Genomic DNA, 21,424 nt, shown 5'->3' on the forward strand with positions numbered 1-21,424 from the left:
TTTTTTTTTTTGGTATATATGTATTTAATTTCCTTTTAAATTTTATGATAGTCTTTACTTCTGATATAATCTCATAATTTTATTTTATTTTTTCCTACTTTAATTTTTATATACTAGAAACGAGATTCGAATTAGCTTAATCACACGTATAAATCACATTATATATACATAATATTTTCCCTCTCATAGTTTTTTTTTAAAAAAAGTATTTTTTTTTTCAAATAATTAAATTATATGAGCACGTAAAAACTTATTGCGAAGGTTACTAGTTATATACAAGACACAATAAGTGAAATGATGGGAAGATAAAAGGAACTGAGCTATCGTCGTGCAGGCGAAGTAACAAAATTTAGAGGCACAAATGGAAACAAAATGTGAATATATTAAATATATATGTTGAGATAAGGTACATCGATACAAACAAGTGTACCTTCGAAAGAAAGATAGAGGAGAAAAGGAACCAGCGTCTTGTTCCAATTGCTAGTAGCCGAAAACCAACACTGCTGCCATCATGCTGGCCAGCGGAACTGAAATGTTGTCGTCCATGGTTTCCGTGATCGGCAACGATTCCACCACAGTTGCCACAAGAGAAATTAAAGCAACCCTTTCTAGGGTCCACATGCCGTCAAGTTTAATGTAACCAAGGGCCGAAAAATAGTAGAGCATACTGTAATATAGGTAAAATGTCAAATTAAATATCATAGAGAATAAGCAAGTTCCTCCTACCCTTTTTGAGCATGTATCGAAATATATATTCGAGCAGCTAAGGTGAAGCTTTGGATATTTTTACCGTCTTTTTTTCAAAGATATAATGATAGTTACAAGTTGGTGGTGTTATATCAGTAGCTGAAGCAAAAGAGAAGTCTGACAACAAAAAAAGGGTCGTATTTAGAAAAATTAGGCATTATTTGGTGATATCTCATAAAGAAAAAAGAACTCAACTTGTGTATTAACTGGAACAGATTGATAATGGCAACAAAATGAAAGGCTTGAACATCTTTATACGCACCAAATGGAAACCAAGAAACCAAAGAGAAACATGGATATGCTACCAGCCCAACTCTTCTGTCGATTGTAAGGAATTTTAAGTGTGCCAAATCTTCTTCCCATTATGTCAGCGATGCCTGCGTCTCAGCAAGTTGGAAGAGTTGCACAAAAGAACTTTAAAAAAAATTAAAAGGCAGAACTCTCACCATCACCTCCGCACATCATCGCCAGTGAAATCATTCCAATAGGTGAATCACGCCAGAAAACGATCGCACATAAAATCAACACAAGAACGTAAAAAAGAGGACCTCTAAGCAATTCCCTGCAAAGAAAAATTGAATTATTTACCAAAGCTTTTCTTGTTATCTAATGATAACCTTCAAAAAAGACAAAATGAGAATCGAGAATTACTCAGGCTTTCCCTGTCGTGTAACTGATTTTATGAGTCCTTCATCTGGAACTAAGGAAAGGCCGTGTATCACAAGCCTTAAGCAATTAATAGAAGGCACTAACGAAGCAAAGTAGCGAGCCCCTGTTGATGTACTAATCTAAGATCAAATGATCAGCTGAAGTATTCGAGGAGATGTGGACTGCAAAATATTTGATGGCACAGTAGATACCTGAATATTGGCCACGACGCCAGAAAAAGCAACCCAGAGAGTATATGAACCAGTTTCCGACTCAAATTCTGTTAGAAGAGTTGGGAAATTCAAGATGGACACATGAGAGAGAAAGGCAAGTAAAGTGCTATTACAAGGAAAACTGTTTGCTGCTGCAAACTGAAGTTTTGAATACAAAGCATCTTGTTGATAACATAAACACGTTCTGTACGGAATGCCTCGGATTCAGCCATGACATTTCCTCATTCATATTTTGAACAAATTGATTATCATCCCTCCAGACACAAAAAAAATCATATTCACTGCCACTGAAATTGAACCTTATAATTTGAAACATAAAAAGTATGCATCAAATTTCAACTATATGCATGGGAACTTTCATGCTTACATTTCCACTGATGAAAAGGAAAAGTCACCTCATGCAAATAATGTATTTAAAAGTCGCATTGCTTCACATAATTTCATTTATCTGTTTTTTTTCAAGATACTGTTGATCACTTATTCCAACACACATTATTCACCATTGACAGATTTTTCAAAAAAAATAAGTTGAGCTATGAATGCTATCTCAATCACAAATGAATGCTAATACGAATACAAATAAGAGGGAGTAGAAGGCTTATTTGCATTTCATTTGACTGTTAGACGTATAGGTCAAGGTTTCATTGAAGTACCCCACAAGGGACCTCAATCTTTTGATGGTTTCTCATTCATGACTTCTCAATGGAAACCAACTTCCATATGGCATAGGTTTGACAATTGGTGTGTTGGTATTTTAAAAAACAGTCTACATATTAAAGTAAGAACCAGTAAATCAAAGAATATTTGACCAGCTGATAAGAATTGAGATTCAAAATTCTCAAATGAAACAGCTCACTCTCAGCTCTCGACTGTTCTCCACATAGCTAGCAGAAGGGACTTACTTGAACTAAAACTGTGGCATTCAAAGCATATCAATCGTAAAATTTCCACTCTGACAAAATGTTGTCCGTTCACAAAAGTTTAAATTGTAACATACTAGTAATTTACAAAGTGATTACTTCTAATATTTGCAAACTCCTAAAATCTGTTCAGCTTGGTTTGGAGGATTATGTACGGTTGAATGGGTTAGCTCTGCTATAACCAAAGAAGAAGACAACATATTGATTTACTATGCTTTGGCGTGATGTACACAACTCTAAAAGCAGAATTTTACACATCTTTGTGTCAAAACTTCAATTAGAAGATATACATTTCTGCTTATAGAATATTTCAGTGAACAAAAGAAAATAAAAAATTGCAGATCACTCTTCTTTTTCTATATTTGGAAAGTGCATAGAAAACAGAGAAAACAAATAGAATGAATCGTTTCAGGAAATGGATTGCAGTGCTTCGGGAATAATGCAACTGGTACTGGTTATTGACTGTTTGTAAGTTCATATCCTTTTTATGCAATCCCCACCCCTTTCCCCATATTTAGGTTACCAAATCTAGATCATTTAATTCTTATACAAAGATTCTTTTTTTTCCTTTTTTTCGATTAATATACTCACCCACCATTACATCAAACACAAAACAGGCAACATTTCACAGTACACACATGAGTGAGTGCATGGGGAAGCACAACCGAAAGCGAGGACACAAAAAAAGACCTGCTCAATAATGTTGCGCCGCGTGAGGCTATCAAAAGTGGAGACAAGACCATAAGCACCGGCGATGACCAACGCGGTGGCCCCAGCGTCCTGTAGAACAGCTCCGCCAGCTCCCACTCCGGGAAGCAACGCGACGATGGGGCGAAGACGAACATTGAAACGCTTCGCTACGACGCGTTCGGGAAGGACCTTGAGAAACAGAGTGATAGTTGAGGAAGGGGTTGCCACGCGGCGCCGGAAGTGGGCGTAGGACAAGTTCCCGACAGCGGCCGGCGCTCGGGGGCTCGGTATTCCGACGTAGGCCATTCTATCTCGTCCCCGCTTTTCGACGTGATGTATGTGTACTGGTAATGATGATTAAAGGTTTTGTCGACTGCGACACATTTCAGTCGAGGTGGAGACCACGTGAAATGTGAGATATCAATTAACTCAATAACTCTGATATATGCTAGCAACCTAACGACAAAAACTTATTGGATAGGATTTTAATGGTGTTATTTTATGAAAAGGATTTTTTATTTAAGTTATTTATGANACAAAAACTTATTGGATAGGATTTTAATGGTGTTATTTTATGAAAATGATTTTTTATTTAAGTTATTTATGAAAAAATATTATTTGTTATATTAAGAGTGTTATATTTTATTTTGAATAAGAGTATTGTTTTTTATTATGAATATCGATAAGATTAACCCGTCTTACAGATAAAGATTCGTGAGACCGTCTCACAAAAAACCTACTCCAACCTAATTCATACACGATCGTCGAGTTGCATTTGAATAGAAAGATTTAATTTGATTATGGAGATTTGATGGATTTAATTTACCATCATCTTGGTGTATTTTTTATAATAAATATTTAAATTGCATAATCTGGCGTGATGTATTTGTAGCTCATTAGAATTTGTGAAATTTAAAATAAATTATTTCGAAAATAATCTAATTTCCAATATCCATCAAATCCAATCGTAGTCGCCAGTAATTTGTGTGGTTGGTGATATATTAATACTAATAGCCTATCCGATGATCCTGATAGAACAGTTCCCAATGGGATTGGGCCCGATATTGCTTCAGTGATTGTACCCACAAGTTATAATTAAATCATGAACCATTATGGCCACATGAAACTTTATTCAAATTTCATGTACCAAATATGGATACATTTTATATATTGAATTGAAGACATAAAAATAAATAAACAAGACTCTAGGAAATATTTTTTGAAAGTTTTTTACTTGACAATTTGTGGTACCTATGGGATAAAATTGGTACACCATTTCGTTCATAAAATAAATTAAATGAATAATATATGATAAACGTGATTATAAAATAGTTTATTTACCCACCAATATCGAGTAGTTTGTGTATGAATATTTGATGGTATACAAAGATTTAATTTCCATCAAGTAAACATCAGTCAAGTCACAATGCATACCACGTTCGTGCTCCACCAAAATAGAGTACACAACATAAAATAAGCATAAATAAAAAGTACATGTTGGTAATTTTATGTATGTACCGAATGAATCGTTTGTGGGAATAGGCAATGAAAAGTTTATTGCATATGAATTATAAATCAATACACATGAACCAGATGTCGGACGACTCATATCCTTAACGTCAAATGATACATAATAATTCAAATTTCAAGGATGAGTATTCCGTATAACAAATGAAAAATATATCATGCATTTGAAAAGAAAAGGAAAGATTTATCATTTAATCTTCTAATTATAACCGTAACTTTCCTCGTCAAATAAACCATTTCTCATCGACACTTCTTCCCACAAAGTTCTTGCAACTTGTGCACAACTCCATCCATATCTTCTCTGCTTCTCGCTTTCATCTTATACGCATGTTCTTTAGCCCTTCTCCTCAAATTATCCCCATTTTCCTTGCCTAAAACACATTGTATCATTCTTGAAATCTCTCTTCTCTGAAGATTCCCATTCTCATCTCTCTTCACCTCCACACCAACACCAAGTTCCACCACAAGCTTAGCATTCATCGGCTGATCGAGATGCATCGGTATGGCGATAATCGGGACCCCGAAATCTATACTTTCCATCAATGAATTCCAACCACAATGGCTCACAAATCCACCTATGCTCGAGTTGTTCAGAATCTTGGCTTGTGGCGCCCATTTTTCAACTATCTTCCCCTTCTCTCCGACCCTTTCAAGAAACCCTTTGGGCAATACCTCTTGTATATCCATTTCCTCTCCTTTTGGAAACCTTATAACCCATATGAAGTTGGCGTTGCTTAGCTCCAACCCATGTGCTATTTCCTCGATATCTTTCTTGTCCAAGAAATACTCACTCCCAAACGACACGAAAACAGTCGAACTTTCTTCTTTCCTTTCAAGCCATTTTATGACCTCGATCCCCTCATCTCCACTAGTATTCGAATCCTGAATCATCGCACCAACAGGTTTGAGTTCCATTTTGATCAGTTCAGACAAATAATCCACATACTTCCCTTCTATTTCTCTAGAAGTGTTCACAAAGATGACCTCTTGACCTCTTCTCTGATCACGGATTTCAGCATGATCGGGATCTTTCTCCTCGTTCTTATACGATTCCGCGTTCCTCCTAACCAGGGAGAGCTCAAAATCTGTGAGACGAATCTCCGGATAGGGGTACTCCACCCCCGGACGAATCATAAGATGACAGAAATACGAGAACATGGTCGCACCAGAAGTGAAAAACGAAGCCGCCGGGATGTTGTGACGAGACGCTACGGTTCCCGCCCATGTCAGAATGATATCATAAAGCACCAAGTCGGGCTGCAGATCTTTCAAGAGATCTGAGAGACGGGGTTTCGAAGATTGCAAGGCTTTTCTCAGAGTGTGATGTCGATTGATCGGGAGGCCGTTGGTTGTGTGGCAGTGCGGGGGAAGTTCAGGCGAAGAAGGAAGATGAAGCTCCACTAGGTGGACGTGATGCGAGTATTTTTCTGGGATTTTACCCTTAAAAGAACTCAGATTCACGGGAGTTGAACAGAGATATGTCTGAAAATTGTAGTCAGAAAGCTTCTTGGCAAGTTCTAGGAATGGAGAAATATGGCCTTGAGCCAGCCATGGAAGCATGAAAACCTTCGGACTCTCTCTCTCTGTACCCATTCTCGTTTCTTGTAACAAAGGAATTCTTGAATTCGTCCTATATATATAAATTATTTTTTTAATTATTATTTTCTTTTATTACATATTGAGCGGAGATTAATTAATTCGAAACTTTAATGTGAATATCACGAATATTCGACAATTTTTTTATGGAAAAAACTTGTGTGAGACGGTCTCACGGGTCGTATTTGTGATACGGATCTCTTATTTGGGTCATTCATTAAAAAATATTACTTTTTATGCTAACAGTATTACTTTTTATTGTGAATATAGATAGGGTTGACCCGTCTCACGAGTCTCACAGATTAAGATTCGTGAGACGGTCTCACATGAGACCCACTCCTTTTTTATTATTATTTTGCGTATGTATTATTGTCACTATAGGTTGATAAATATTGGATGTGACCATATTAACATTTGAAAATTGAGAAAATAATACTTTGTTTGCGCCGCGTGGTGAGGCTGAGTAATCTATGTTGACAAATTATTATCTTACATGTTTTTTAGGTTTTTCTATTATTAATTTTTCAAAAAAAAATTAATAATTTGATCGACAAGGTTTTGCAAAAAACAAAAAAAAAAAGTAATAATAAATGCAAATCGCTATCAGTAGTAATGAACACTGTAAAATAATTTTACAGCTTGTGCTTATTATCAGCACCAGACGTTTATGTCGCAACATTCGCTGCCTATCTGGCAGGATACTTTGTCAGTGTCACAGTTTTCCCACTCTCCTTGCATTCAAAGCCGCGAGTCTTGCAAAAACTGCTTCTTTTTCAGCACGATTCTCGTGTTGAATATGCAGATTAATGCATTAAAGTTGTGTCTTTTTTACTATCAAAATCTATAGAACTATGTGAACGAAGTATTTTTTCTCACAATTTCTAAATCTAACTTTTCTCGTGTTTATTTTTGTTCACTTCCAAAATTATGCTATCAATTTGTTTAAATTTTACCTATACCCAATTTTTTTTTTCTTGAAATGACTATTACTAATGTACTTTTATATTTGATGGTCATGTTATTATCGATAATGGATGGATCGAATATAGTATTTCTTATATTAGATCGATTAAATTATTATGATCTATTATTTTGTTAGAATTCAATTAAGTTGGGTATAAAATGTTAGGAATCTATTCAATGAAGTTTATTATCAAGTTGTCGACAAAATATTCATTAATGGAGAGATCATCGTGTTGTGTAAACATAGACAAATGATCACTTTTAAAGTGCGATTACGATGACGCAAATCCCAACAAGTTGATACATATATGTTGTTATTGTCTAACTGTATGTAAAACATCTATTCCAGTCACTGGTTCACCAACAGATGTCAGAACCCAAATAATTGAAACATCTTGTAACGTGACATTTGCTTCAACACATCTAAAATGAAAATGTATGTGTCTCGCATCGTCATCGTTCAACGATAGCAGTAATAAAATGATTGTCAAACAGTCTCGTATGATTTAAGTATACAATGACATGATTGTGTAAATAATCCCAACATATAATAACATCCGAACCAGATTTTCTGATCGCTTAGCTCTTGCAATATCATCAACAGTTTATTCCGAAATTGTTGATGAGATATGTGTCGCTTGTAAACAGAGTACAAGGTGATCTTCTGTTCCTCGATTTTTTTGTTATTATAAAATAAATTATCAAAATAATAACTTATTACAAAATATTTTAACAAAAAGTAAAATAATAAACATAAAAATAAGACTTAAAAAGTTATTAAGAATAAATAAAAAAGATGCTCAAATAATTATTAATGTACACAAATTTGGAGAAGTTGGTGAAAAATTCCCAATCAAAATATTTCTTTGGATTCACTCCATACCCACAAAATTATGATACTGTATCATACAAAATGTGGTACACTTCATGTAGAAATGTAATAATAAAAAAGTATCCAGAGGACTGAACACAAAAAAAATCGACGACGGGGGACTGAAGGCCAATGTTCGTCACAAACTTCCAACTTCTTGTCAGCTAAAATAATAATAATAATAAAAACAAATATTTCTCGATGGTTCAGTGCTGCAGCTGGACCAACTACTGGTGGTTTATTTTAATTTTTTTAATAATTAATAATAATAATAATAATAAATCCATGTTTCTCGATGGTTCATTATTAATTAATTTTGGACTACCTTATACTGTTTGAGTACCACACTTTTCATACTCTGTTGTAAGAAATGATTTATTTATTTAATTATAATTATAATATTTGACATTCATCGACAGAAGATGCGACACATCGATTAAAAAATAATCGCTAGAGAATGGGACACATTGGTTAAAAAAATCTTCGGACATTTGTAAATTATTTGGTTTTGGGGAGATAAATAATTGACACATGGCTTCAAAATAAATAAATTATGTTTCATTAATATACATTATATATATATATATATATAAAAGGTATTGAATAAATAAATTTACATAAAATATGTCAACAATCCAATCATCTATACTATTTTATATCGTATTATTAAATTTAAGATATTTAAAATAACTAACTTTCAGTATCATGATCTGTTTTAATAATTATATATACTAATAAGGTGTTAAAAATTTAATATAAATCATGTGTTATTCAGCGGATAGAGTTTTTAATTCTCATCAAATCGTAAGTTCAATTTCTGGGTTTTTTCTTCTTTTTTTTTATATTTATTTTTTTAATTCATATATCAAAATTATATTGTAATCTTTCATATTTTTTATAATTATATTTTGATCTTCATTTAAATATAAATCAAATGAATTATAAAAAACATTATATTACATTAGTTTATATTATGTTGTCCGGTTAATTTAAACTTTCTTGTTTAAAAAACAATAAAAAAAAAAAATGCCATGTTTCGTTACGATGTAAATTAGGTGTGGCCTAGGAATCCTCGAGCAGACAAAAAAAATATATTTAATTTTGAGAGGTAGTTTATGCTAAAGTATGGAATAACATTTTCCTTCGGTTTTAATACATGTTTTTTTTTCACGACGATCGAATTAACACTCGATATATTTAGTGTATATTGAGTATATCGTCACATTAATCAGATAAATTGGACTGAACAAATCATACACAATATGTTTAGTTGGTCGTCTAGGAAATCATATTAAAATATAGAAAGAGTATTCATATATAATGTTAGCATGTATGTAGTAAATAAAATTTGCGGCAGCTTAGCTCGACTGGCTTGATTATACAAGTACACAGAAATATATATTAAATTAAAAGCATTATCTCTCAGTAATTGTGTATTAATACAATTATAAAAATTTAAGTTTAAAATGAGAATTCAATTAATTATCTTTCGAATTTAAATTATAAGAAAAAAACAGTTACTCAAAAGATTATTTGGATGTGAAGATCAATCGTAGAGGTCGATTTTTACGATAACCCTAAAGAATATCCGGACAGTTCACATCTCCAACAAGAACTCTATTATTAATGACTATGCATGGTATCGTCTCGTTATAGAAAATTACAACGTAAGATGATCACAAAAATCACATCCTTTTCCAAATATTTTCTTAAAAATAAAAATGAATTTTTACAAAAATTTTTCCAGCATTATGAGTGAAAAGATCGATCATGTCGTTGAATTTGGTATAAATGAAATGAATTGAGCTGAATATTTTAAGAAAATGACTCGAATTCGGGCTTGAATACCATAAGTTTGATTCAAAACTCAAATAATAAAATACTTTTTGTAAGAATTAGAGCTCAAGATGAGCTATTTGAATTATTGTTCGGAAATAAATATTATAGATATTAGAAATATATTTATTTAATATATAATAATATTATTTTAATAAAACATTAAAGTTCACGAAATATCAATCAAGATAATCCGGGCTCAAATTCGATTCAAGAAAAAAAAATTACAACATATTCGAGTTTGTCTTAAAATTTTCTAAGCCAAAGGAAACTAGTTCCGATATCCAGAGGAAAAAACCACCTCATTATGCGACAGTCTGTCGAATGAATTTTGTGAGTTATATATCTAATTTAAATAAACTCATAAAAAATTTATTTTTCATGTCAAAAATTTTTCATTTTACGATAAATATGAATCAGATCAACTCATCTTACAGATATAATATGTGAGAGTGTCTTAAAAAAACATAATCATAATTTTCAGTCATATGAAATTTAAACTTACGTTCTTTTGTGCACCGATTCTGTATCAACAACTGTTCCGTCGTCTCAAACACAATACCAATAAATAATGCAACTGTGATACTTACTTTTATAGATCTTAAATTGTTGTGTATAAACGAACCAAAAATCAATAAAAATTTAAAACTTGTATTCGATCCCGATTCAAAACAAAATAGTTAATTAAATCTTTATTAGTTTAATTGACACGAATTTGAGCGTAAAGTTGAAGCAGGGTAATACCAAAAAAAAGCATCAACTCGTATTCAAACATGAACTAACCTGAAAATAGGAAACTCAAACTCGAACTCAAAGTAACCCGTGTAACATAGACTCTTTTTTTGTAACGTTTTTTTAATATAATAATTAAATAATTATACAAAGCACATAATAATAGTAATAATAATATTTTAATTGAAACACGTAATAATAAAATATCTTCAAAAAGTCTTCAATATGACAAAATAATTTTCAATTTTCAAGTGGCAAAAGTCTACAAAGACAACAATAACAAAATAGTTTTCAATTTTCAAGTAACAAAAAGTCTACAAAGACACGCTACCTAAGAAAAGTACAAAAAATGACTTGAAGAATTATTGGATATTTGAGTTGGACTTCTATTTAGTTTAGAAATCATAACATACTATTTGATTTGTGATATGAAATAAATAATATGGAGATAAATAATATTTTTTATAATAAAATATATAAAATGATAGTTAATATAATGTTGGATTTAATTGATTAATTTGATTAAATTTGAGATAATGTGATATTATCGTTTTGTAATTTTGAAAATATCAATAAAATATTTAGGCATGNATAGATATTAGAAATATATTTATTTAATATATAATAATATTATTTTAATAAAACATTAAAGTTCACGAAATATCAATCAAGATAATCCGGGCTCAAATTCGATTCAAGAAAAAAAGTTACAACATATTCGAGTTTGTCTTAAAATTTTCTAAGCCAAAGGAAACTAGTTCCGATATCCAGGGGAAAAAACCAACTCATTATGCGACAGTCTGTCGAATGAATTTTGTGAGTTATATATCTAATTTAAATAAACTCGTAAAATATTTATTTTTCATGTCAAAATTTTTTCTTTTTACGATAAATATGAATCAGATCAACCCATCTTACAGATATAATATGTGCGAGTGTCTTAAAAAAAACATACTCATAATTTTTAGTCAGATGAAATTTAAACTTACGTTCTTTTGTGCACCGATTCTGTATCAACAACTGTTCCGTCGTCTCAAACACAATACATGCAACTGTGATACTTACTTTTATATATCTTAAATTATTGTGTATAAACGAACCAAAAATCAATAAAAATTTAAAACTTGTATTCGATCCCGATTCAAAACAAAATAGTTAATTAAATATTTATTACTTTAATTGACTCGAATTTGATCGTAAAGTTGAAGCAGGGTAATACCAAAAAAAAGCATCAACTCGAATTCAAACATGAACTAACCTGAAAATAGGAAACTCAAACTCGAACTCAAAGTAACCCGTGTAACATGACTCTTTTTTTGTAACGTTTTTTTAATATAATAATTAAATAATTATACAAAGCACATAATAATAGTAATAATAATATTTTAATTGAAACACGTAATAATAAAATATCTTCAAAAAGTCTTCAATATGACAAAATAATTTTCAATTTTCAAGTGGCAAAAGTCTACAAAGACAACAATAACAAAATAGTTTTCAATTTTCAAGTAACAAAAAGTCTACAAAGACACGCTACCTAAGAAAAGTACAAAAAATGACTTGAAGAATTATTGGATATTTGAGTTGGACTTCTATTTAGTTTAGAAATCATAACATACTATTTGATTTGTGATATGAAATAAATAATATGGAGATAAATAATATTTTTTATAATAAAATATATAAAATGATAGTTAATATAATGTTTGATTTAATTAGTTAATTGGATTAAATTTGAGATAATGTGATATTATTGTTTTGTACTTTTGAAAATATTAATAAAATATTTAGGTATGATTTGGTGTGCATGATAATTAGTGATTGATTTTTAATCTTTCACTTATCATGTGTTTGGTGTGCATGATTAAGATTGTGATAAGTCCGTTCAGCCCACACCCTGCCCGCACCGTATGTATTATTATCTTCTTGTTGGTGATTATATAATCTTTTGGGAGAGAAGATNTGAAAATTGAAATTAATGAAAATTTAATAATTAATATAATATTTAATTTTATTTATAATTTTTTAAATCAATAAAATCTAGAAATTTTATTTATTTATTCAATCATTTTAAGAATATATTACTAATTAATATATGATTAGGGCAATTTAATAAATAATTAACAAAAATAATCAAGCAAGTTAAAATCATGTCAAACATCATATAATTTATCATAATGTGTTATATATCATCACTTTTTATTTTATAATCACTCTTACTATATATCATTTACTTATCCTATCACACGAACTAAACAGTACCTTATAATATTATATACCATGAATAATATTGTAATTTCAATTCAATGATTTGATTGATGTAAGATAAATGTTTGGTAGATTGATAAATAATATAGTGTATCAAACATGAAATTATATTGGATAAAAATACGAATATATAATTTAGTGAACCAAACGATACCTAAATGTTAAAATAAAAATTTAAAAGAAGCTAGCATGTGTAACATATATACGTTTTTTAGAAAAGAATGGGTCAAGTGAGTTCGGGTTACTGATGATTTGTTATTTTTTTCAGTTCAACCCGGATCAACCCCAATTCACACGAAAAAAATCGCGAGATCGAATTCGAGTTGGACCCGAAAATCAGAAACCAAAACCTAGTATATTTCGTGTCGGGTCTGAGGGCCGGGTTCGGGTTTAAAAGGAACGAAAAACCCTTATTTTGCTGTGGCGGGAAACACCGAGAGGACTGAACAAAGGAGATGGGTTCGGAGAAGACGACGACGCCGCCGCCGCCGCCGAAATGGGCATCGAAGCCTTGCATTATGGGCATCGACGAAGCGGGGCGTGGCCCTGTTTTAGGTACTTAAAATACCTTCACGCGCGCAACCGCTTCGAAATTTGTCATTCAGTTGTTGATCTCATCATTTTACGAAAATAATCTTATCTGCAGGACCAATGGTGTACGGATGCTTGTACTGTGCAAAATCGTACCAGAAAACTCTCTCCACATTGAATTTTGCTGGTTTTTTTCTCTCTAATCCTTTTACCCTGCGATAAATTTTCAATCCATTTTACTTCTTTTGTAAATATTTGTTTTATGTTTAATGATTTTAACTTGTGTCTAAAGTACGGAACTGTCTTGTTAGGGAGAAGTTGGTAATCGTTTATGCCATTTATGCCTAAAGTGCCTAAAGGATTTGTTTTTCAGTGATTATTATGCAATTTATAAATTACACGCAAGTGTTTGTTTTATTATTGGATCAGGTGATGGTTGTTGCTTGTTCTCTAGTAGAATGTGCAGATTTATGCTACCGTGTAGGTTAGTTAAAAGAGAAAAAGATGTTAAAGCAATTGTTATTCTATGTTTTGACATGGGCAAGATAGACAGTTTTCATCCAATTCTCTTGTCAGGGATCTTCTTTTATTGAATTCTTGTGCCTAATAGCTTGCTGAATCAGTTAGGGAGAAGGCTTGGAATCAGCGCACAGGTTTAAGTAGTTACACTATGTTGATCTCATGATCCTAGGAGTAAACATCCTATGTATTGTTTCGTGTCTCCTCTTAGAATCCTGATGATTGGCGGTAAGCAGTATCTTTGAATGGCTCATCTAGACCAACTTGACTTGTGTAGAACATATTGGGTGCGGCATGTTTGACAACATAAATTGGAACCATCTTGGTGTTCATTACTCTAGTTGGAGGATAAAACCTGCATGTGGCGATGCAATAGCTTTTGTATAGCTCGACACTCTTGCTGAGTTAATTACTGGTGTTTGAAACAATCTGTCACTCGACCATATGCACAAATACAAATGGATTTCTTCTCATCATTTTAGATGTTTCTCTGTGAGGTTTGTTGTTTCGACACTCTTGCTGAGTTAATTAATGGTGTTTGAAACAATCGTCACTCGATCATATGCACAAATACAAATGGATTTCTTCTCACCATTTTAGATGTTTCTCTGTGATGTTATGTTTGTTGTTTCGATAATTTATGGGTTTCAATAACTATTAGAGGGAGTATTACAATTTCTGTTTATATTTTACTAGCCGCGATTAAAAGTAAGAATCACATGCTTTTATACCACAGTTGTCGAGCAAAGCACTTGCATCATGTTTTGGAATACCGGTAGTTTAGTTGCTTTCCTTTCTTTGGTCTTTTGAAGAAAAAAATAAGGTTAGATTTCTATGAACAAATTAGACCACGATACATTTCCTTTATTTTCCCCCTTGAAATGCACATATGGTAACTCTCTTGTGTCTGATTTACAAAGCTATTTCTTTGTTTTGACAATATATATTACTTTTTCCATTTCAAAATTTCCATTTTGTTTGTCCATGTAGATTCAAAAACTCTAAAGGAAGAGAAGAGGGAAGAATTATTCGAGAATTTGAAGGCTGATGAATCAATTGGATGGGATGCTGATGTAATAGACCCTCGAGAGCTATCTCACAAAATGTTGAAGAAGTTAGCACTGAAAATAATGTTATATTATCACAAGTGAGATATCAGAACTGCTCCATGACATAGTTTTGCCTTGATTTTCTGCAGAGAAAAGATAAACCTAAATGAAATATCACATGATTCTGCAATTGGCCTCATTAACAATGTTTTGAACTTGGGTGTTCTTCTAACCGAGGTAAGTATCTTTTAGTTTTTATAGCTGATTAATTCAATTTGAGATGTAGTTGTGTCTGAAGATTTGCAGGTTTTAATTTATGTTCTCTCTTCAGAGAGAACATTTCTGGGTTTGATTTCATAAAATACCATGTTAGATGGTTCAAGTTTGGGGCTCTGGAAACTTATGATAATGAAGCAGAATAATGAGAGCCATGGTAGGAAATACAGTCTAAACCTAGGCATTATTGCACAATCTAGTCAAATTACACAAATCTTTTTATTATCAAACCATATCTAAGGTTGTGCTAGCCATAGATATTTTGCCCATGTCCTACAATATTAGTTCAACACAATGTGTTGCACAAGGAGTTCAAGACAAATGCTTACCTCCAAGACTTTTTCCTAAGATTGATTTGAAATTGAATTCTATAAAATTGTCCAAAACCCAATGATTTTCACATAAAGGGATTTCAGAACTGATTTTAATCCTATAATATCATTGTCAGAGTATGTAGCATTTTGAAGATTCACCATTTAAACTTGCTCGCTGCCCTAAAATTTTGCTCGTGTAACAGGTTTATTTGGATACAGTTGGAGATGCGGAAAAGTATAGAGTGAAGCTTTCTGAAAGATTTCCAAATATCAAATTCGTTGTTGCAAAGAAAGCTGATAGTCTATATCCAGTTGTAAGCGGCGCAAGTATTGTAGCAAAGGTGGCTCTCTACGTTTTATTTGTGTTTATATTAGAAGATTTTTCCAGCAGAGGTGGCTCTCTACCTTTTATTTGTGTTTATATTAGAATATTTTTCCATTATTTTGTGTTTATTTTGTAAAGGGAGGTGCAATTTTATCATACATTATATCAGACCTCTTCTCTTCAAAAGTTGCGACTACTTAACCTAGCAATACACGGTGTATGATAGATCATTTTGGCCTATTTATCGCTGTTCAAATAATATGACTGATATCTCTGTTCTCTCTTTCCTGCTGCAATTTTGAAGTTAAGTTTACTAGGTTATATTCAGTTATGTAAAAGTTTTGCATTTCAGGTCACAAGGGACAGAGCTTTGCGAGATTGGGTGCTAGATGAAACTGCTGAGCACCTGCATAGGAATTTTGGATCTGGGTACCCTGGAGGTTAGTTCTCCTTTAGGTCTTCTCGATTTTTATGATTGGTTTATTCATTTTCCATAATGTATGAACATAATGACTATTTTCCAGATCCAGGGACAAAGGCCTGGCTAGCAGATCATAAGCATTCAGTTTTTGGATTCCCAACATTGGTTCGCTTTAGTTGGGGAACATGCACATCATATTCTAAAGATTTTGTTGAAGTCTTGTGGTTAGTCTCTGATCGACCATGAAAGTAGCCAATAAAAGTCATTTCCTTTATCTTTTTTTCTTGGCTCGATAAATGATCAAGGCTGTCTCAGCATTTTACATTCTTGACCAAAATTTTAAACATTAGCATATTGTTAAAATCTTTCACATATGAGTAGTACGACAGTTTTGGTTATTTGGTGTCTCTACATTTGTGTCTGTAACTTTTGATGGATAAAGGAAACTTTTATAATCTGGAATCAAAATGATGCTGTTATCGATATTAAGCAGAGTGCAAAATTTGACAAGTTCTTCCCAATGGCTGTGACAGGGAGTCTGATGCCACTGAACAGGATGGAAATGGAAAAACCGACAAGCGACAAATGAAACTCACCAGCATTGGGTTTTGTTCATCTAAGAGAAAAAGCGAAGAAATTGAATCGAGTGGGAAAAGCAGTTGCAAATTTTTTCAGTCTCGTAAACTCAAGCTGCTTTCCAATTTCTAATGGTAAGTTGGTTCTCGTGCTGATTACAAACTGTTTCTAATGCCGATAGACAACTTTTTTCATGCATTCCCTACACTGTTCCTATCCAGGATTTTAACCCAATGAAATTATTTGATGAAAGCATCACGTTGTTAACCTGTGTTTACATTGAAGGAGGCTTCTGCTGTATCTACAGAATAGTATTTGACCAACAATAATGGCGTAACTGGTACCCTTTTTGGCGGATCGACTTGGTACTTAGCATGCAGATAAAAATGTGACCCCTACACCATGAACAACTACCAGATCAAAAAAGAAATATCCTACTTCACCACAACTCTTTCATTTACGTGGTATTTATGATGAATTAGTGTAGGCTCAACTGTGTGCAGCAATTACCTAAGCTTTATGGTGTGTTGCGTAAGTTGCATTGTTATTGTACCACAGTGATTTTACCATTATCCTGTTCAAACATTTTAATTTGCATCGTTGCTAATTATAGTTTTGTTGTGATGATGATTGTTTGACCTCACGATCGGTATTTTAGTCGATCTTTACCTCAACCAATTCCTTGTGGAAACCAGAGGAGTGGGATTGTTGGGTTGTGCAAATAGTAACTATGTTCATGGTCTTCTTTATGAGGCTACGTGAGACATTAATCAAAACGTTATGTGTGGGATGAAGCGTGACCTGTTGTAACGAGTCTCCATTTTTGTGTGCATGTGAAAAAAAGGCTATTGATGCCCGGACAATTATTTCATTTGCTTGTAAAGCTACGGGTGGAAATCCAATTGTGAAGTTCCTTATACGTGGGTATGGAGACGAAATATCGATACAAGCTTTGGAATATTGGAGCATTCGGTAGCAAATAGTGATTTACATGCTTAAACTTCGTGATTGGGTTGAGCTAGAAATTGAGTAAAATTTTCAATTAGTTATAAATTGAATCTCAAAAAATTTCAATTAGTTATAAATTGAATCAAAATGTCAATTTTTATCTGTTTACAACTATTTTATACCCTTTATTTTTTCATACTGTGTTTCAGTTTATCTTTCATGGATCCTCTACATTGGCCATCTATACATCATCCCATAACCCCAGTAAAGAAAAAGACCAATGGAATGAATAATTCGAGCTCCAAAGCTTTATTGTTCAACGAACCACGTCCAAGTATTGAACAATAAAGCAACCATTAAAACAAGGTCTAGTTACTTAGATTTGTTTCAATGAATGAGAAGTGTCTATTAAGCATGGAGGGATATCTGGTACACGAATGACAGAATGCAGATATTCAGAATACATCGGACCTTGTCTGAATATTTCAGTACCAACCTTTGGAGAGGTAACATCATTTCTACCTCACTATTAAACGAAATAAGTCTAATTTTCAGTTGTCTAACACTTGACTTCTCTTCAGAAGTTGTGTCGTTGATTTTGATTACCGTTCGTTGGCTAATTTGCCTTCGCTGGATAGTTTATCCAACGCTCATCTTCTGATGCGTTGTTACCATTCATCTTCTTTCCCATTTGTTGGTTTATATGTTTATTTAATTAAAGAGGATAGCACAAGGATATGGGCAAGATTAATATATCGATTTCGACAAGGCATCTCATCATACAAGACAAATAGGTTATCCTAACGAGACTTCAGTGCAAAAGGAACTATCTACAAGAACGTTTGCCTTGTGCAGCATACAAGTCCATTCAAAACCTATTTCCACGAGCAATGTTTGAAACAAATACATATATTATATTAGGTGTACCTATTTTTATCATCTCAATCACTCACAGGGCAAACAATCAGGAAAAAACTATTCACCACGGACATCAAGCTACATCAACGATCAGACATCACAAAAGCTAATCACAAGAAGGCTTGGACAATCACTCACAGGGCAAACAATCAGGAAAAAACTATTCACCACGGATATCAAGCTACATCAACGATCAGACATCACAAAAGCTAATCACAAGAAGGCTTGGACCAAGCCTGCGTAAATGTCAAGTTTCTACCTCAAGAATGACGAAGAATGGCCAAGATCATCCAAAACAGATATAACATGCTGAAGAGACCAGATATCCTTTGCAATTTCATGTTTTATCTCATATCCACGTATAAATATTTAGCATCCAGGAAACACTTTGTTGTTTTGCTTGGTTATGGCTATTAGAAAGACAAGATGCAGTTAGACAAACGCAGGGGCTACGAGTGCACTTTATCCGATTGAAAGTGCTGAGAGAAACGGCATGATAGAGTCTAAATATCTGAAGATAAACTTCATCAAATAAATCCAATATATACTTTACAACCTATTAAATGACAATAAAATAAATAGTCATTAGTCTGTAAATGCAAATAATTCCTATTGCTTGCATTTTATTTCGAATTCAAGATTCCTAATTGAAAGTGCCTTGATCTTTGGAAGCCCGCCAATAATGGAGCATCGTTATCAAAGCCCACATTTTATATGTGAGTGCTTTAGCCTTGTGACCAGACAGAATGTGGTGCCTCGAGCCTTGGTGAACATATTGTTAAATTTTAGCTATACACACCATTAGTGTGTATTATCACAACAGACATAAATGATGAGAAAATTCATCATGGAAAAGAGAAAATACAATTCTCTAGCCTGGATGATCAACATACGTTTATTCATTTGGTGTTCCATTACATCTCCATCTAGGATCTAAGTTCTAACTCCACATTCCATCAATCATCAATTATCAAACATCTGAATCGGAACGGACCACCACAATACCTCACAGAATTCCTATTCAATTTTTATCAGCCAATCAAACTCTTGCGATAAAAGAAGCTAATACAACAAATCGACACTAAAACAAGAAATCATCAAACACCATGCCATGAATAAAAAGTTGCTTATTTCAGAAAATTACAAGCAGGGAGAAAAGCATGTAAATCAAGAAACAAGCATACGTAATGAGGCCTCTGTGTTCATCCCCGCAATTGGCCAGCTCTACCACCAATCGCGTGCAGACCCGTGTGGCCCATATCACGAACAGCCCGGTGATCACCATGATCAACACTCCACCCTGCGGCAGAAAAAGAGTAACAGCAGACAGAATCACAATAGGCAGCATACAGTATCCAATCACACTGAGACATGTGTACATGTCAAGATTCCCGTTTTTCCCCTCGAGCATATTGAAAACGACGTATAGAAACATCGAAGCCATTGTCACCCATCCAAGGATGATCCCGAAATGAAGTTTCCCAGCGAGGAGCTGGAAGAGTCCGAACGCCATCAGAAAGAGGAAAGGTCCCGACAGATCTGCGTCTTCGTGGAGATTGTGGTTGATTTTAAAAGGATTGATGATGGAGAGGGTCTTCTGGTAAATCTGCTTGGTGTTTATACCTAGTTCTTCGAGGAGCGGCGGCTCGTCCTCGAAGGAAGTCCCGGATGATCCAATATGGGAGGGGAAGTGAGGAGCGGCGGAGAAAGAGGTGGAAGCGGCGGCGGAATTGACGTCGAATGAGATGAACGGGAGGTTGGGGTTCGAGGATCGAGGCGGTTGGAAAGGGGTGGTAGGGACGCGGCGCTTCTGGATTACGGCGGCGGCGGTGGTGCAGCCAGGATTCCCGCCGGAGGGGAAAACCACCGGTGGCACGTTGAATTCCCTCGACATTAGTGGTGAGATCTAGTTAGGGTTTTTTCCCTAATATAATATATCTTCAAAATTTGTGTGTTGCTTGAAAATTGTGAATGCTTAGGAAGGACGGCATTGGGGACTATATATAGTGTACATTAACATCAGACGTAATTTTTGATAAAATGATAAACACTCATCATAATAATTGATATCGAAATCAATATCATTATTTTGAATATAATTTTTGGTAAAGTAAAAAAGACTCGATCATAACAATAATTTGTGTGTTGCTTGAAAATTGTGAATGCTTAAGAAGGACGGCATTGGGGACTATATATAGTGTACAATTAACATCAGATGTAATTTTTGATAAAATGATAAACACTCATCATAACAATTGATATCGAAATCAATATCATTATTTCGAATATAATTATTGATAAAGTAAAAAAGACTTGATCATAACAATTGATATCGAAATTAAGATCACAATTTCGATTCTAATGACAAAGAATACAATTATTGTAATACAATCCAAAGTGTTGAAAAATTATTTAAAAATGTGTTAAATATTTGTGTTGAAAATGTGAATGTTGAATGTTGAAAATTAGGTAAAATTAGGTGTTGAATATTGAAAATTAGTGTGTGATGATGTAGG

At 33.3% G+C, this 21,424-nt stretch overlaps 4 protein-coding genes across 6 annotated transcripts; 1 reads left to right on the forward strand and 3 right to left on the reverse strand.

Annotated features, from left to right (window-relative positions):
• Positions 1 to 362: 362 nt before the first annotated feature.
• Positions 363 to 3,644, reverse strand: LOC140973953 (phytol kinase 1, chloroplastic). The gene is made up of 6 exons (XM_073437118.1): positions 3,239 to 3,644; positions 1,608 to 1,675; positions 1,399 to 1,530; positions 1,194 to 1,309; positions 1,010 to 1,124; positions 363 to 667 (listed from the first exon to the last, which is right to left on the reverse strand). The coding sequence occupies exons 1-6, from the start codon at positions 3,542 to 3,544 to the stop codon at positions 481 to 483; spliced, it is 924 nt and encodes a 307-aa protein (XP_073293219.1). The 5' UTR covers positions 3,545 to 3,644; the 3' UTR covers positions 363 to 480.
• Positions 3,645 to 4,772: 1,128 nt separating this feature from the next.
• On the reverse strand, positions 4,773 to 6,401 carry LOC140973954 (beta-D-glucosyl crocetin beta-1,6-glucosyltransferase-like). Its single transcript, XM_073437119.1, has one exon. It carries the CDS (start codon positions 6,356 to 6,358, stop codon positions 5,006 to 5,008), a length of 1,353 nt encoding a protein of 450 aa, XP_073293220.1. The 5' UTR covers positions 6,359 to 6,401; the 3' UTR covers positions 4,773 to 5,005.
• A 6,965-nt stretch (positions 6,402 to 13,366) lies between these two features.
• On the forward strand, positions 13,367 to 17,683 carry LOC140973956 (ribonuclease H2 subunit A). Of its 3 annotated transcripts, none has more exons than XM_073437121.1 (9): positions 13,367 to 13,586; positions 13,678 to 13,749; positions 15,072 to 15,195; positions 15,280 to 15,367; positions 15,924 to 16,061; positions 16,398 to 16,485; positions 16,570 to 16,690; positions 17,000 to 17,176; positions 17,264 to 17,683. In XM_073437121.1, exons 1-8 carry the CDS (start codon positions 13,487 to 13,489, stop codon positions 17,172 to 17,174), a joined length of 906 nt encoding a protein of 301 aa, XP_073293222.1. In that variant the 5' UTR covers positions 13,367 to 13,486; the 3' UTR covers positions 17,175 to 17,176; positions 17,264 to 17,683. The 3 variants fall into 3 exon arrangements, with proteins under 3 accessions (XP_073293222.1, XP_073293223.1, XP_073293221.1); XM_073437122.1 differs by having other exon boundaries at positions 17,328 to 17,683; XM_073437120.1 differs by having other exon boundaries at positions 13,368 to 13,586; positions 17,350 to 17,683.
• Positions 17,684 to 19,789: 2,106 nt separating this feature from the next.
• Positions 19,790 to 20,887, reverse strand: LOC140973957 (uncharacterized). Its single transcript, XM_073437123.1, has one exon. It carries the CDS (start codon positions 20,800 to 20,802, stop codon positions 20,041 to 20,043), a length of 762 nt encoding a protein of 253 aa, XP_073293224.1. The 5' UTR covers positions 20,803 to 20,887; the 3' UTR covers positions 19,790 to 20,040.
• Positions 20,888 to 21,424: the final 537 nt, after the last annotated feature.

Source organism: Primulina huaijiensis, chromosome 3 (genome assembly GCF_012295235.1).
Source record: "Primulina huaijiensis isolate GDHJ02 chromosome 3, ASM1229523v2, whole genome shotgun sequence".
In the NCBI taxonomy this organism is placed as follows: Eukaryota; Viridiplantae; Streptophyta; class Magnoliopsida; order Lamiales; family Gesneriaceae; genus Primulina; species Primulina huaijiensis.